The following is a 13,922-nucleotide window of genomic DNA, read 5'->3' on the forward strand; positions in this document are numbered from 1 at the left end:
AGATTTAATTTTGAAATTCATTGGTAACTTTAACTAGTTTTCAGTCAATTTTAATTACTTTTCATGAGCTTTTAATGTTGATTCTATGAATTTAATGGTACAAATTAGGGGCCTTTGGTTGATTTTAGGATTTTATAAAATTGAGATTTAGACCTCGAATTGAGGTTGGAATTCAAAATAAATCACATTACCGGGCTCGGGGGTGAATGGATAATCGGTATTTGGTCCGAATCTCGAATTTCGACCAAGCAAGATTTTGTTGACTTTTCCAAAAATTATCAAAATTGAACCTTTTTCATTCATGGTAGTTTCTAAAGCTTATTTTGGGTTGCTTGATTGATAATTGGCTAGATTCGGTTGGTTTAGAGACTTGTTCCAAGGGAAAGGCCGTGTTGATAGTTGAATTGATTCCGAAAAGAGGTAATTGTCGTGGTTAACCTTGACTTGAGGTAATTAGGACTTGATTGGTACTTGATTTTATATGTGTGGACGACGTATGTGCAAGATGACGAGTGTACATACATTGTCATGGATTAAGCATACGGGGTAGGCTTTTAATTGTATACTTTAACTACATCATGCTTTCCTTTACTCTGTGTTTCTATTCCCATCATGCCTTCATTGTTACATGCCCTTATTTGTTAAATATTTATCTTCTTTGTTACATGTCCTTTTTTGCTACATGTTCTGTGCACCCATGTTTTTACTTGTTGTCCGTTTTTATCTGTTCTATGACTTTAATTGCCTATTTGCCTTAACTTGCTTCTATCATGCTCTAGTTTTTTATATTGGTTTGCCTTAGAGTATTTACTTGCTTGTTTTCTTTCTTTTATGTTGAAATATACGTCGTATATAATTATAATATTGATATTGTTGTTTGAGATTGGGTTGCACGTCACAACGAATATTGATATTGTTATTTGGGATTAGGCTGAACGCATTTGGGATCGGGTTGCACGCTGCAACGGATATTGATTTATTTTTTGGGATCAGTTTGCATGCTGTAACTATATTGGTATTATTATGATATATGTGGATCAGGTTGTACGACGCAACGAAGAAGACATATTATGACAGTTCTAGACTGTTGGTTCTGTATCCATGTTGTACTATGAGTTTGAGCACAAAATGATATTCTGGGGCCCTCTGCTATGTATTTTCTATTCCGGTCTTTATGTAAATTCTCGTTTACCTATTCTTCTATTGCTTTTATTTATACTTTTGCAAGATTAATATGAGTGTCTTGTTATAGCCTCATCACTACTTCGTCGAGGTTAGACTCGGTACTTAAGGATTACATGAGGTTGGTTGTACTCATACTATACTTTTGCGCTTCGTATGCAGATTCTGGTGTTGGTCAAAGCGGCGTTTAATGGAGGCTTGCTCGGACTATCCTTACTCGGATTCTTGAGGTAGAACTGCTCGGTGTTCGCAGACCCTAAAGTCCCCTTCTTATCTTTGTACTGTTTATTTCATTCAGACGGTTGTATTTTCATTTCAGACCTTGGTTGTAGTATTTTTAGTAGCTCATGTACATGTGATACCTGATTTCGGGATTAGACTAGACAGCGTATGTGGAGATTATCATATATTTTGAAGTTTTGTAGCTTTATCTTCTTATTAACTTGCTTTTAAAATTACTAAAATGAATATCTGTGTAGCTAATGTTAGCTTGCCTAGAAAGTGGACGTTAAGCGCCATCACGACCCTGTGGTTGAGATTTCGGGTCGTGACATTGGTACACCACAATTAGTGAGCATATTAAATAGTATACCCAATATTTTTGGTATACTACAAATAGGTATACCATATTTAGTGTTGAATCACAATATACTTTCTTTGACCATGTTAAATGGAATACCTAATACTTTTGGTGAACTACACATTGATATACCATGAATACTGTTAAATCATTGTATTCTCATAATCTTGATAAATTACACATTGGTATATCATGATTAGTGTAGTATACCAAGTTCAAGAATTTGTCGATTAAACTATAAAGGACAAAAAAAGGTTTTAAAAAAAAAAAGTGACAAATTTTTTATAATAAAAAATCTAAATAAGAAAATTTAAAAATTCACTTACAAATATGAAATAAAAGGAATAAAATAAAAAGAGTGACACGGTAACTCTTGATAATCTTAATCTCAATACTAATTATAGGATTCAGTTATTTATTCTAGAAAGAACAAAAAAAATAAAACTGGAAGAAAGTGATAAAAGTTTTGGTGGTGAAATTTTACTAGAAAAATCTAAGATGAAAATAATAATAAAAAGAGGAAAAACGTAACCAATGTTTTGGATGAAGAGATTTTACTAAAAAGAACAAAAATAAGAAAAATAAAAAAATATAGCAAAAAATAACAAAAAAAAGTTAAGACAAATAATACAGTAAAAAGAGTGAGGAATTGTAACTAGAAAGAACGAAAAGAATAAAAAAACTAAAAAGAATGCAGAAATTTATTAGCTCTTTTGCTCTTTCGCTCTTTCGCACGATTTAGAACATGAAAGGAAGGTAACCATCCTAAATGTCCCGCATCCTCATGTTTATAAGTGTGGCGTGTAACACACACCTATAAACAAGAATCTACTAGACACGGCTTGTAGACATTCCTAGGACAGACCTGCTCTGATACCAAGTTTGTTACGACCCAAATCGGAGGGTCGCGACGGGCACCTGGTGTCTTACTCAAGCGAGTACCAACGTAAGATATCTTTCTTATCACACCATTATGGGTAAATGTGCCAGAAGGGCCGTCGTGGGATAACCAGAATAAAACATAAGGAATACTCGACATAGGATGCCCAACATGATATACAAACTTATATAGATATGACATACATGCCAATAAGGCCGACATAATCATTTGTACACCCAAAACATAGACCAACAAGGCCATACAAGTATCCATATACATGACATCTGTCTACAAGCCTCTAAGAGTACATAAACGTCATAAAGGCGGGACAAGGTCCCCCCCTCCCCCATTTCAATCAATACATGTCTAAAGCAAATTCACCAAATAGGCAACTCCGGAGTAAGTGGAGTGCACCAACACCTTTTGCTAAGCTGATAGCCTACCAGGAGTATTGTCAACCTGTCTATTTGGACCTGCGAGCATGAAACGCAGCATCCCCAAGCAAAAGAGACGTCATTACGAATAAAGTAATGAGTATGTAAGGAAGGAAAGCATAAATAAGAACAATAATGTAAGAGAGATAGAGAAGATACAACCTGTAATATATGAGTGCCTCTGAGGGCGATTGACATGAAATGCATGATATATATATATATATATACTTATAAAACATATACCTCTGTGGGCATCATCATCATATCGTACTCGGCCTCAAAGAGGACTCAGTAAAAACGTACCCGGCCATCATAAGGCTAAGTAGAATCATACCTGTCCACGTGGAGCTCGGTAAAATCCAACTGATCAGTGGTTATACAATAGATGTCGTACCCGACCGACTATAGCGCGGCTCGGAAGAGTAAAATAGATACATATATATAATACATGTTGGACTCATGGAATAACGTTCTAAACCTTTCGGAGTGACATAAGGTTATAACACCTTTGATTAACATTATGGATATCCACACCATCAATATGAACCTAAATAGGATTCAAGGATAATACATACTTGTTTAGAATAATTTTATAAGGAAAGAACAATATGGACAACCTTAGTTGCTAGGAGTAGATCCGTTATGAAATAACGTATCGTTTAAGTTTATTTCACTTTAGATCATGCCAAAAGAAATAAAGAAGTGCCTTAAAATACTTGTTTGATCTCTTCCTTATTCCCCCACCAAGCTCAACACAAATTCATGTATCTACAACAAGTGAAATGATATTGTCGTCAACATATAATGTCGTACCATCGTATTTGGGTAGTCGTATAGCTTATGAAAAATTGGGAAACAACTCCCCTATTACAAGGAACTCCTCCAATATCATATACAACAAAACAACAACAACAACAACAACAATAACCAGAGCAATACAACAAGAACAACAACAACAATAGAGTACCAAATAATTCATTAACAAGCCATCAGAATATCATGACAAGCGGAAAGCTCAGATTGAATCCCTTTAGCGCCTTTCAACCCCATTATCATAAATTAGTTAACTTAAAAACATGTCCAGTATGATACCAAGCACAATTGGAGGACTTCCAGCCTCCTATTAATCACCTAATTTACACTCAAATTGCCCAACAATTCAACGACGACAATTACAACTTTCAGTTGTTATGTTGTTTTTTATCTTCTTATTCACAATACCAACAGCAAGTTCTACATATAGACAATATATTCATGAATAAAACATTATAAACAAGTCATTTTTCCAAGGTTTCCAACCATTTAAGTTTATGGAAACAATCTTTCCAAAGCAGTCCATTAAGAACAATAACATCTCAAACTATTTCAAGTCTCCTCCTGTAGTATCTTACTCAAATAATGCAACCAACATACAGAAAACTTAAAGCACATGTATTAGAGTGTTGTAAATACCTAAACCAGCATTAACCACTTGGAATTTTAGCCAAACACTGCTCATACCAATCTTCAATGACAATACAACCTCAAAGAGGTGTTATTCTTCACTAAGGCTAACTTTTAATGTTGAAATATGGTGTAATCCATTTGCAAGACTTAAAATAATCAAGGGTTGATAAGAAAACCTTGTGAGAGTAATTTACAGAACTTAAACCACTTTAAACAACCCCCACACGAGTTGGAACCACACCAAAATCAGCAACCACAAGAAGAACAAGAAACTCACTAGCTCCACGGGATTCCTGACACTTGATTTGTGTTGTTTGTCCTTTGCTTGGGTCTTGGGTCATGAGAGAACTTTGAGAGAAGGTTTTTAGGTGTCTAGGATCTGAATATAATGAAAGAGAATGAGTTAAAATGGGCTGTAGTCATCACATATATATCATGATATCTCAATCGCCTAAGTGGGTCCCACAGGGAATGCTTACGCAATCTCGTAAAAATACAAATATCTATCTACTTCGATGTCGTATCGATGAAAGATTTAATGCATTTTGCAAATCTTCAATTTTGTGGATGGATCACCCCACAAATCCAAGTACATTTAGAGAAAACCTCAGTGACATTTGACCTAAATTTCATTAAAATTTATGAACGTAACTTGTGACAACTCACTTGACTTCAAAACTTAATACACAACTATCATATGACTAAAATAACTCATAAAATTACCTTCTTATCATCTTAACCACCCTAGTATCACCCTAAAATTACGTCTTATAACATTCCCAACTTGCCGACTTTCGACGAAACTTATTTTCTTCGATTCGATTAGCTTCTTAACCTTCCAAACCTCACAATACTTTCTTAAAACTTGTTTTAACCCATCATTATCTTTGTAAAGGTCCTTCACTCTCCGGCTCATATTTATTCACTTAAGATGAATTCTAACATGAAAGTACGGGGTGTAACAACTCTAATAGGTAAATTATGAACTTTTGAGCATATCTTAATTAGTTTGTACAATATTTGGCTAGATTTGAATTGCATGGAATTGATTTGAGGCTTTAGTGCGAACTGTGGATCAGGAGATCGTCTTGAAATTGAGGTAAATCTCTTGCCTAACCTTATAAAAGGAAATTAACCCTAAGTGTTTAAATTGTTATTTGCTACTAATTGAGGGTGCTACGAACGCACAAAGTGACGAGAGTCCGTGTGTGGCTAAAATTTATGTAATGTCCGGGTAGATATAGGGCTTTATTATGCAATTACTAGCAATATTTGAACTCAACTTGCTAGTTTAATTGCTTGTATTAGTAAGTAAAATTTGGTTAAAGATTATGTTAAATCGAGCGTCATTGCTTAGAGATTTGGCGGAATGTTTAATTATCGATGGGAATGTATATTCTTTATGGGTTTACCTTGGAGTGTAAACACATAATTCGTAGTCCGAAGAGTTTCTCTATTCCTGTGGATCGGGCCGGCCACCTCAGCAATTTTTATATATATATTATGTGATGCGTACATGGATCGGGCCATGCAACCTTAGTAATATATGTACACGATTGTTATGAATCGGGTCGTACGATTGTAATAACACGGTCGGTCGTTTCAATAGTTATGGGCCCTGATTCCCTATTTCCTGCTTCTTTTGTATTCTACAGCTATATTATGATATACCGGATTAGTTAGTTCGGGTCCGGAGTGGTTTCAGAGTGAATTGAGACACATAGTCTTTTATTTGAAATCTTAAGTTGGAAAAGTTGATCGGATATAGGCTTATGTGTAAACGACCTCAGATTTGAATTTTGATGATTCTATTAGCTTCGTTAGGTGGTTTTAGACTTAAGAGCACGTTCGGAATGTGATTTGGAGGTCCATAGTAGAATTAGGCTTGAATGGGCGAAAGTAAGAATTTTGGCGAATTTGGCCGACATTGGAAATTTCGATATTGGGGTCGAATGGGATTTTTGGAAGTTGGAGCAGGTTAGTGGTGTCATTCTGACTTGTGTGGAAAATTTGAGATCATTTGGACGTGGTTTGGCATCGTTTGTAGAATTCGGAAGTTTAGAAGTTCTTTGGCTTGAATCTGAGTGTAATTTGGCGTTTCGATATTGTTTTGAGTGATTTGAAGGTTCGAATAAGTTCGTATGATGTCATAGGATCTATTGGTATGTTTGGTTGTGGTCCAGAGGGCCTCGGGGTGATTTCAGGTAGTTATCAGAGTGTTTGGAGTTGGAAAAATGCAGTTGAAAGTGTTTTCGCACCTGTGGAGTGGGAACCGCGAGTGCGAGGTCGCTGAAGCAGATTGTGAGGCGCAGGTGCGGCTTGGTCCCCACATCTGCAATGGCCGTAGATGCAGTCAGATGATTGCAGGAGTGAAGCTAGCCTTTATAATAAATCTCCATAGAAGCGGATCCCTGCTCGCAGATGTGGTTCCGCAGGTGCGGAACTAGGACCGCAAGTGCGGTTTAGCTGTGCAGAAAACCCCAGCTCCAGGTTTTGTTCTCCATTTTAAATTTTGGACTTCAGGAACTTGAGAGCGAGGTGCTTTTTCGAAGGATTTCAAAGAGCAATATTGGGCTAAGTGATTCTAACCCATAATGGTATAAATTTCATGAATCCATGGATTTATTCATCATCTAATTAAGGATTTAAGCTAGAAATTTGGGGATTTAGGGATTGAGAATTGGAGAGTGGATTTTGGGGATTTGAATGACCAAATAAGGTTAGATTTTGATAAATTTGGTACGGTTAGACTCATGAATGAGCTTTCGAGTTTTGTGACTTTTGTCGGATTCTGAGACGTGGGCTCGGGGGCCGAGTTTGAACCGATTTCGGATTTTGTTTATAATTTGGCATTTTTCTTGTGGAATTAGTTCCTTTAGCCTATATTGATCGTATTGTGTTGCTTGTGGCTAGATTCAGGACGTTTGGAGGCTAATTTTAGAGGCAAAAGCATCGCAGAGTAGGATTTTTACTTGGTTTGAGGTAAGTAATGCTTCCAAACTTGGTTCTGGGGGTTCGAAACCCCGAACTACGTATTATTTGATTAGTATTGAGGTGACGCACATGCCAAGTGATGGGTGTACAGGCGTGCACCGTGAGAATTGTGACCTGGGTGATTCCATGGCACTGATTAGTGACTCTATCCTATTGATATCCATGTTTTCTTCGTGTGATAAAGTAGTTTAGCTGTAAACCATGTTAGATATCATGTTTAGGCTTTGTGACAGTATTGTTTGGACTCTTAGCGTTTGTTTCTTGCTGTCATCTCAGTAGTTTCATTTAATATTCCATACTCAGTCAAGATCATGCATTTTTATGTCATATCTCAGTCCCAGTTATTTATTGATTCATCATATCATTGTTCCGGGTTGTTTTCATTACATTGTGAGCCCATGGCAAGACTGGAGAAGTTGATAACTGAGTGAGGCCGAGAGCCTGTATATGGATGACAATTATGGGATCGGGTTGCACGCCGCAGCGATTATATTGATGATTATGATAGCGTCTGGGCTGCAGGAGCCCCTCCGGAGTCTGTAACACACCCCAGTGAGCATGGATGATATTATTAAGGGATGGATTTTCCTGGACATGGATTTTTCCGAAGTACATGATACTTGGAGATGGATTTCTCTATAGGGATGGATTGCCCTTTTTGTCCTCGGTACTGGGTAACTTACAATCAGTGTTGTATATGTTCCGGGATGGATTTCCCTGGGTCGGACGGCCATATACAATACCGAATGGTTGAGAACTTGAGGGTGGGAGCATATGGTGCATACATATAGTCTGTGCATTGGCATGTAGAGATAGCGGAGTTGTATACTTTACACTGTTCAGATCTGCATTTACCTTATTGCTTTGAGCTGTCTATTTGACTTGAAAGCATGCCTACGTTTCTGCATATTAATCTGTTATATATGTTAAGGTTGAGTTCGTCACTACCTTTCAGTCTAAAGTTTGGACTTGTTACTTACTGAATTGGTGTACTCATGTTACCCCTGCACCTCGTGTGCAGATCCAGGCGACTCTGTTCACGGAGGCGGTTGCTGATTGAGCATTTCCAGAGTTTGGAGACTATCAAGGTAGCTGCACTGCGTTCGCGGGCCTTGAATCTCCTCTTTTATCATTTGATGTACTTTCAGTTGTTTTCCTTTAGACCTTGTAGATGGTTTGTATTTCGAGTAGACGCTCATGTACTCAGTGACACCCTAGTTTTGGCCTGGATTGTATCACTTTGGGATTTTCTTATGTTTCAAACAGTTTTCTTTATGTTAAATGCTTTCGTTAATGTTTTCAAATTACTGTTGTTGTGTTGAATTTGTTGAGTGAGGCTGGCCTAGTTCTACGATAGGCGCCATTACGATGGTTAACTTGTGTGTGTTGTCTCTAGGAGTCCGAATATACTCGATATACCCTTCATGACTTGAGAATTTGTAAATACATATTGTCCTTGACTTATTCCGATTTGCATGTGATATTTGGAGACCTATAATTTGTTATTTTGTTAAATAACCATTTAAATTATTGCCTTTTATTCCATTATATTTGTTGTATTTCATGCCTATTTATAATTCTTGCACATCATGTATATTGACCACTAGTAAGTGTCGATGTCGACCCCCCATCACTACTTCTTCGAGGTTAGACTATAATAGAATATATGAGTCCACCAAACTATAGAGAGACAAGGTCCTCTATGAGTTTCCATTGAGAATACTAATGAAACAGTAAGTAAATAAGACAAGGAGTTTTTACGTGGAAAAATCCCTGCTCAAAGGGATAAAAAACCACGACCTACACTGGTAGGATTTCAACTTCACTATGAGAAACTTTAGATTACAACCTATGCAATCTTGGAATTAAACTCTTAATCCCTCTCTATCTTGTAATACACCTATTACAAGCCACTTTGCAATACACCTATTACAAAGACTTCAACTTATGACTGACTCTAGTCACGACACAAACACTAAGGGTTTATGGTTTTACAAGGGGTTCCTAAGTAACACTTCTAGATAAGCAATGTAGGAATTACAATAAAGAACAATTACAAAGTTACAACTCAACTAAGGACATACAAAATACTAGCTCTAGGAACTAGTCCATAGTAGTGTTAAACTTTGTTCTTGATGCACTTGAGAATTTAAGGCTTAAATGTCAGATGCTTGAATGCTTGAATAATGAATTCCCAAGTGTTCAAGTGATGTTTTGTTGTAATACTCATGTTAATACAACCTGGATGACATCACTTGAATGATGTAATCACTTGGTTGGTTAAAGGACAAGTGACTGCAGAACTGTGTTGCACTGTTTCTGTGTACAGTGCAAGCAGTCACTTTCCAGCTATACACAGTTAACTTCATACTCCTGTCAAGGAAACCCAAGGGTATTAGGTCCCTGTGTTGATTCTCTATCTTCTGAAGTTGTCGTAGTTCACATTAGCTAGAGTCCGTTGATTTACGATGTGTACCAAGTGTGTCAGGTTCCTTATCTGGTTCTTTAACAGTAAGTTTGTTAGATCAACAAAACATAAAGCTAAGGCATTGTAAACCCATAAATTTCTTCCTTTTTGATGATGACAAACTTAGAAATTGATAACACACGTTTAGAGCAAAATTAACCAGATGAAGCAACAGGAACTTCACAAGTTCCCTTGACGCTATGCTTCCCCCTTAATCAGTTCCTTGTTTCAATTATACTTCCCCCTATTGGCATCATTAAAAATACACAAGCAAGCAATCAGCATAAAGAAGTCTAGCCTAGCTAACTCATGTCACATATGTGCATACAACATGATAGAAAAGAGAAATAGAGAGACATAAGCATTAAACAACAAAAGAGGATAGTTTTTATAAAACATATGCATGTGCTATACAGCAAAGGCAAAGATTGGACCGTTTTCAGTGGGAGCAGTACAAGTACATCCCATCTACATCACAAAAAGAAATAAAACAACTACCAAAGTCATCAAAACAAGAACATAAAATCCAGAAATTGGTCACTAAAAAGGGTTGCCTAAGGGACAATAGGAGGAGAGGGTTTGGAGGCTGCAGCAAGGGTGTTGAGAACTAGATCTATTTGGGCATTCGCTGACATTTTCTCGTTGAGCAGTTTCTCCTTTAGGTTCTCCACTTGTTCCCAAAGATCAGCATTTTCTTTGGTCAGACGAGTTATCTCCTCATTTAACCCTGGGGCCCCTTGGGCTTGCTGTCAGTATGGCATTCCTTGCCTTCAACCTGCGAATCTCATCAGTAGTACTGTTTTGAGCATTAATGAGCTGAGATATTGTTGAAGTGCTGCCAACCCCTTCATTCATTTCAATACACTCGCATTCCTCCAAAGTAGTTTGAGAGAAGTTCTGCTTCTTGGTCCCTACTTTGAACTGTCCCAAGGGCACTTTGAAGAACTTAAAGTCGTGCGTGAGAAGAAATTCATATGGAAGACTGTGGTTTACATCCTTTAAAGTCGCCACCTTCTACATGTGCTCAATCATAATGGAAGGCAAGTTTACAGCTTTAAACCCATACAGTGCTTCCATCATATACAAGTCAGATTTGGAAGTAATGGACCTTCTCTCAGCACGGGGTAGAAGAACCTTGTTCGCCAACTCGAACAATAACTGATAAACGGGAAGCAAGGCTTTCTTGTGAACATGTTCCCCCTGTTGGTTTGCACCTTCCTTCACAATAGCATTTCTGAAATTTAACCCACACATTCTCCACAGAAGACTTACCAGTTGTAGGGACCTTAAGAATGTCCCCGAGCAAAGAAGCATCTAACATAATATATACTCCATTAACTAAGGCACATATATGGTCAGTGTCAACAGGAAAGAGGTCGACATAGAAGCTTTGGACTTTATCCTCATAAACCTTAGGTACATCCATTTTGAAAAGATGTCCCCACTGTTGAAACTCGACCATCTCCACTATTTGAATCATTCCGGCCATTTCAGAGATTGCTCGGTCAAAAGTGCGACCCTACAAGACCTTTTGTTACCTCAGTCGTTCTTTAGCAGACAAACTCTCACGCTTCACTCTCTTTGCAGAATCAGGTTCTCAATTTGGCTTTATTAGCCCCAGCTCCAGCCTATTTCTTTCAAAATGTTCTCTGCTTAATGCTTTGGTAAAGATATCTGCAATTTGGTCTTTTGTACTGTAGAACTTCATACAAATAAGCCTTTTCTCCACATTGTCTCTTAGAAAATGATATCTCACATCAATGTGCTTGGTTCTTTTGTATTGAACCGGGTTCTTGGCCATGTTGAGTGCACTGGTGTAGTTACATAGAAGAGGCACACAGTCAGTGTACACACAAAAATCTTCCGATTGTTGTTTGATCCATAAGAGTTGAGCACAGCAAGAAGCTGCAGCTACATATTCTGTTTCACCTGTTGAAAGAGTCACTGAGTTTTGCTTCCTTGTGCCCCATAAAATGAGACATGATCCTAGAAAGTGAGCCATTCCTGAAGTACTTTTCCTATTCATAAGATAACCCGCATAGTCAGCATCAACATACCCAATAAAATTAAAATTATCACCTAAAGGATAGTACAGGACCAGGTCCTGCGTTCCCTCAAGATATCTCAAAATATTTTTGGCAGCTTTCAGATGAGATTCCTTGGGATTTGACTAAAATCTTGCACATAGCCCCACATTGAAGACAACATCAAGTCTACTGGCAGTGAGATAGAGAAGAGACCTAATAATTCCTCTATACATGGTTTGATTTACATGAGAGCCAGATTCATCCATGTCTAGTCGAGTAGCAGTGGCAATGGGAGTGTCGATCACTTTTGATGCTTCCATATCAAACTTCTTCAGGAGCTCATTAATGTACTTTTGCTGGCTGATAAATGTACCTTTTATGGATTGTTTCACTTGAAGACCCAAAAATAAGTTTAACTCTCCCATCATGCTCATTTCAAACTCACTTCCCATGATTTTTGCAAATTCTTCACATAGTGAATCAGTTATTTCCCCAAAAATGATATCATCAAATATATACCTGAACGATGAGCAGGTTCCTCCCTCGTTTCTTTAGGAACAAGGTGTTGTCAATTTTTCCTCTTGTAAAACTATTTTCTAAGAGAAACTTTGATAGTCTTTCATACCAAGCTCGAGGAGCCTGATTTAACCTATATAGTGCCTTGTCCAACTTGAACACATATTTAGGGTGTTCATGACACTCAAACCTTGGAGGTTACTTTACATATACTTCTTCCTTAAGAAATCCATTCAGAAATGCACTTTTGACATCCATTTGGAACAGAGTGAATTCCATATGTGATGCAAAGGCAATTAGGATTCTGATAGCTTCCATGCGAGCAACCGGAGCAAATGTCTCATCATAATCAATTCCTTCCTCCTGATTGTAACCTTGAACCACTAGCCTAGCCTTGTTCCTTGTAGTGTTTTCATGTTCATCAAGCTTATTCCTGAATACCCACCTGGTTTCTATGATGGTTCGATCTGAGGGTCTAGGTACCAGGTGCCATACATTATTTCTTTCAAACTGATGCAGCTCATCTTACACGGTTGTAATCCAGTCTGCATCTTTTAAGGCTTCCTTGATGTTTTTGGGTTCTCTTTGGGAAAGAAAGGCTGAGAATCCAAGTGAATTTCTAGCTTTTGATCTGGTTTGCACTCCTAAATCTAGAGGGGTAATTATGTTGTCAAGAGGGTGGGAGCTTTTGTGTTTCCATTTGGGCACTTGAGGCTGATTTGTAGAAGAGCTGGTTAGATCTACCTGGTTCCCTTGCATTCTCCTGGAACTAGCAGATGCTCTCCATCTTGATCATTCTTGTTGATTTTCTCTTAGGAGGGATAAGACTCGTCAAAGATTACATGTACACTTTCCTCAACACACTGTGTCCGCTTGTTGTGTATCTTGTAAGCTTTGCTTTGAGAAGATTACCCCAAAAAGATTCCTTCATCACTCTTGGCATCAAATTTTCCAAGCTGATCCTTTCCATTATTGAGAACATAACATTTGCACCCAAATATTCTTAGGTGAGTCATCTTGGGCTTCCTTCCATTTAAAAACTCATAAGGGGGTTTTATTCAGGAGAGATCTGATCATGCACCTATTTGCCAAGTAGCATGTAGTGTTGACAGCTTCAGCCCAGAAGTTCTTAGCAATCCCACTATCGATCAGCATTGTTCTTGCCATTTCCTCAAGAGTTCTGTTCTTCCTTTCCACAACTCCATTTTGCTGGGGAGTTCTTGGGGCTGAGAAGTTGTGAGTAATGTCATTCTCGTTATAGAATTCATCAAACTTGGCATTGTCAAACTCTGTTCCATGATCTGATCTAATGCATGCTACTCTTGATTCCATCTTCACTTGGATTTTCTTCACAAAGGCTACGAAGACTTCGAAGGTATCATCTTTTGTTCTAAGA

General features: G+C 37.7%; 1 protein-coding gene across 1 annotated transcript; it reads right to left on the reverse strand.

The window, feature by feature from the left end:
* Nucleotides 1-12,153: 12,153 nt before the first annotated feature.
* Nucleotides 12,154-12,462, reverse strand: LOC138878160 (uncharacterized mitochondrial protein AtMg00810-like). The gene has a single exon (XM_070157826.1). The coding sequence runs from the start codon at nucleotides 12,460-12,462 to the stop codon at nucleotides 12,154-12,156; it is 309 nt and encodes a 102-aa protein (XP_070013927.1).
* Nucleotides 12,463-13,922: the final 1,460 nt, after the last annotated feature.

Source organism: Nicotiana sylvestris, chromosome 9 (genome assembly GCF_000393655.2).
Source record: "Nicotiana sylvestris chromosome 9, ASM39365v2, whole genome shotgun sequence".
Classification (NCBI taxonomy): Eukaryota; Viridiplantae; Streptophyta; class Magnoliopsida; order Solanales; family Solanaceae; genus Nicotiana; species Nicotiana sylvestris.